Source organism: Aythya marila (assembly GCF_965140915.1).
Source record: "Aythya marila genome assembly, chromosome: 24".
Lineage (NCBI taxonomy): Eukaryota > Metazoa > Chordata > Aves > Anseriformes > Anatidae > Aythya > Aythya marila.
Genome location: NC_139065.1, coordinates 3786401 through 3790707, shown reverse-complemented (window position 1 = coordinate 3790707; position 4307 = coordinate 3786401). Strand labels below are relative to the sequence as shown.

General features: G+C 61.8%; 1 protein-coding gene across 1 annotated transcript; it reads right to left on the bottom strand.

Moving 5' to 3' along the window:
• Positions 1 to 1116: 1116 nt before the first annotated feature.
• OPTC (opticin) lies at positions 1117 to 3711 on the bottom strand (the record flags this gene model as incomplete). Its single annotated transcript, XM_082778381.1, has 6 exons — positions 1117 to 1287; positions 1392 to 1487; positions 1653 to 1855; positions 1963 to 2121; positions 3017 to 3137; positions 3487 to 3711. 6 exons carry the CDS (start codon positions 3709 to 3711, stop codon positions 1117 to 1119), a joined length of 975 nt encoding a protein of 324 aa, XP_082634507.1.
• Positions 3712 to 4307: the final 596 nt, after the last annotated feature.

Genomic DNA, 4307 nt, shown 5'->3' with positions numbered 1-4307 from the left:
ACAGGGCTCACAAATCTTGGTATTTCAGAGCTGGGAAGGCGAGCCTGGAGCAGCCCCAAATCCCTTTCACCATTCACCAAGGGTCCTGGCGTTGGGACGTACACATCCTGGGGCCGAGCAGCCCTGCTTTGGGATTTGTATGGAAAAGAAAGGCAAGGGCAGAGCGGTGCTGCACTTACGTGCACCCGCTGCCAGCGTGCTCGTGCCCGTGGCAGCTCGCAGGCACGAGCGCCCGGCGGTGTCCTCAACGTGCCCATATAAGAGAAGCTGGATCTCCTCTCGAGCTGCCTTCCTTTTGCCTCCCCGGGCCTGGAGGATGTGGGCTGAGCTCTGTGGTTTCAGTTCGGGATTTTGGATTCTCCAGGGATGTGTCATCTCTCTCACGGTACGCGTGTTTATGGCATGCGTTTAAAAATATAGCAGATGAATACATTACATCGAAAATATCTCACCACTGGGCAGCTCTTTTCAGGTTTTGAAGGCTGGGATGACACGAGATATTTTAACCACCTCCGAGGGGCTCTCTGCTGCTGGATGGGGGGATGTTTGGCTCCAAGGTTTGCCGCAGCTGAAACGGCCCCAAAAAAGCAGGGTGGGGGGCACGCTGTGGGCACAGCTCCTGCTGCCCCCACGTCCCCACTGGGTTTGGGGTCCTCGAGGGACCTGGGCACAGCCCCGGGGACACGCTTCCTGCAGGTCAAACCTGACATGGCCAAAGCACCACCAGCAGCAACGCGGCTCCCAGGAGAGCCCCAAACCAGACGCAGGGGGGTCCTCCCCAGGCCCCCAGGGAGGAAACCAAGAAATAAGTGGGACAGGGGGACGTGGGGACACAGGTCAGCAGTACAGGTGACAAAGCAGCTGCTGGGCTGGGTGAGGGCTCCCCATCGCTCCCGCTGCTCAGAACAGGACGCCGATTGCGTTTTTAAACTCTTATTTTTATTACAGCTGCCAGCACCCTGCTCCGTTTGCCCCAGAAATGAATCTGCCGACACTCAGCTGGCCCAGGGTTCAACGCCTCAACCCCACGTTTCCCATGGGACAGCAAGAAATGTGGGGGTGCCTGGGGATGGGGGGTGCCTGGGGATGCTCCCCCGGAGCAGCCAGCGGTGGGGCTCAGGCGAAGCGTCCCGTGGGCAAGCGGGGCAGGCAGAAGTAGGCGTTGGGGAAGAGGCTGAGGTTGATGGGGTTGCCATCGAGGCGGATGTCCTCCAGCGCCCTGCGGATGTGGCTGTGGTCTTGGCTGTCGCAGAACGTGTCCTTGTGCATGGTCTGGATGTTGTTGTTCTGGAATGGAAAGGGAGGCGAAGGGGAAAGCGGGATGGTACGGGGGACTCTGCATCCCCCCCTCCCCGTTGGGGATTTGGTGCAGGAGAGGGGCCGTGTCTCACCTGGAGGTGCAGGGAGCGCAGGCTCTCGGGCAGGGGCGTGGGGACGTAGTCCAGCTGGTTATCGGAGAGATGGAGGAACTGCAGCTGCTTCAGGTCCTGTGGGAAGAGGCAGGAGGTGAAGCTCCCTCCTTCCAGCCACGCTCTGACCCTTGGCACCATCCCAACCACCCCTTGCCGTGGCAGCTTTGGGCTAAAACCAGCCTGGTTGGGGCTGTGGGAGCCCGGCACGGCTCGGTGCCCGCTGCCAGCCCCAGCACCCACCCGAAAAGCTTCGGGCTGGAGGCCGGTGCTGGGGATCCTGTTGAGACGGGCATCCAGCCTGACGATGCTGCGGGGCAGCTCGGGCAGCGCCGTCAGCCTGTTCTCGGGCAGGATGAGCTCCTGCAGGCTGGGCAGGAGGCGGAAAGCATCGGCGTCCGCCCAGGCGATGGAATTGCTCGTCAGGTCTATTCGCTTCAGCTTCTCTGGTGGGAGAGAGAAAGGAGGAGGGTGGAGGCGTCCCACATCGCCTCTTGTACCCCCCTGAGGCTGCCCCAGCGCCGAGCCCAGCCCTCCCCTTGCCTCGACGCACTCAGCCCCGTGAAATCACCGGCCCGGATGGCGCTGATGCGGTTGAAGCGGGCGTAGAGGTAGGTGGTGTCCGGCGGCAGCAGCGGGATGTGCTCCAGGTCGGCGTCGTCACAGTAGACCGAGGTGCCGATGCAGAGGCAGAGCAAGCAGCTGGGGAGCCCTGGGGGTGGAGAGGCAGCTCTGGGCTCGGCACGGCTCAGCTCGGCTCAGCACGGCTGCACCAGCCCCCCTGCAGCCCCCCAGCCCCTGCAGGACACCAGCCTCGTAGGCAAACATGCTCTGCAGTACCAGGAGCGCTCAGCCCAGCACCTCTTTTAGGGAAGGGTCAGGACACGCCAGCCACGAGAGCTGACGGTGAGCAGCTCTGCTCAGGACCCAGTGGCTCCCATGGGAGATGCAAGGTTCCCCAGCTCAACAGCGTTGCACCCAGGGCTCACTTGGACCCCCCCTCGTTTTTATTCCGCAGAAGGAACAGCAACAAAATAAATAAATAAATAAAACCCCACATTTTTTCAATGAACAAAAGACCTGTCTCCACCACCCAAGGGTCCCAGAGAGCCAGGCAGAGGCAGCAGGAGGGGGCTACACCGTGCGCCCCCCACGCCCGCTCCCTCTCCTCTCCCCCAGCACCCGCCAGACTCCGCATCCATTAGTGGGAGAGTTCAAAGCAGCAAGGCAACAATTTCCCTCTGCCTCCTACTTAATTTGTCCCAGTCCGGAGTGACAGAAAATGAATAAAGATATTTATCCCTCGCTACAGGATTTTAATTGTCACTAATCTAATTGCTACTCTGTCCGACTCTCGCAATGCCTCTGCTCATTAAGATGTTGCTGCTGTTTGCCGGAGCTCGTTTCCCAGAAATGTCTTGCTGCAGCGCTCCTGCCTGCTGTGTGATAAGGCAAAGCCCGGCACCCCTCATCTCCTCGCTGCCCAGGCACAGCAAATAAATTCTGCTGGCTGCTGGGGCTCCTTTTCCTGCAGAGCCCCAGCCGTGCCACCCCGGGACGTTTGGGTTCATTGCGTGGGAAGGAGACTTGTCCTGGTCTGCACTCACCCTGCGCGGGGCGGACGGGGCTGGAGGTCGGAGGCTGAGGCTTTGGTGCTGGAGCCGTGGTGCCCACCTTTGGGAGAGCCTCAGGGTCCTTGGGGCGGGGAGCCAGGGTCCCGACCTCAATCTGCAAACACAGCAGGGGCGTGAGGGCTGAGCGAGTGGGGGCACCGCGCAGGTCTCATCGGAAAGCCAGCTCTAAACGCCTCTCCTATCTTCAGGACCCCCCCTCTATTTGCCCAGAGGGATGCGGGTGCCTCGTCCTGCCTTCCCCTGCTCCATCCCGCAGCGATGTGGCCAGGCAGGACACCGGGAAGCTGGAAGAGTTGGGATCAAGTAAAACCTTCCCACCAGCAAGAGCAGAGGAAGAGCCACCAGGGCTCGTAGGCTTGCGCAGGGGGCTGCGACGCTTCTCCAACCCCGGCCCAAACCTCGGAGCAGCCCCTGCGTTCCGTGCTCCCCCGTGCCCCCCTCACCTTCGGAGCAATGTCACCGTAGTCGTAGAGCTCCTCGTAGTTGCTCAGATCGACCACGTCCCCATAGCTGTCCAGCGTCAGGTCGTAGTTGTCCAGGTCCAGGTTTTCGTAGAGCGCGAGGTCAACTTTGGGCTTCTCCACCTTCCTGCTCCCCTCCTGGGCTGGGACGGCCCAGGCTGCCCCCAGACACAGGCTGGCGATGCCCACCCAGGCCAGGGGCCGCATCCTGCGCCCAGCCGGGTGCCCTAAAACGATTTGCAAAGCGCTGAAAGCAAAAAGAGGGACGGGAAGGCAGGACCAGCGCGCCAGCCGCGGCCAGCCCCACTCCGCAGCCGTGTCGGGGAGCTGCAGCCACTGCAGGGGACAAGGCTTTTCTTTTCTTTTCAGCCCATTTCACGCTCGGCTGGGCGGCCGTGCACAAGAGGCCCCAAGCAGCTGGGCTGCCCTTGCTTCCCGGCGTTCCCAGCCCCGAGGGGGCAGTGAGGGGTTCGGGGCACCCCGTGCCACGGCATCGCCCACCAGGCTGCGCACCCGTGTGTGCACCCACAGCAAACCAAGCAGAGGAGCCTGGCACCCAGCAGCCCCCCACATCTCTTACCTCCCCCCCCCCCCAAAAAAATGCAAAAGCAACAACCCTGCGCACCCTGGGCTGAGGATGCTGCTCCCCAGTTTCTGCTGGTTTCCCCCAGATCAGATCTTTCCAAAATCTTACAATAAAAGCCTTCAACACCCTGCATGCATCACCAGCCCCTCACCCTGCAGATCATCCCAGCCCCACGTGGGAGCCCCCAGGCTGGGCTCGGTGCTGGAGGAGCAGAAGG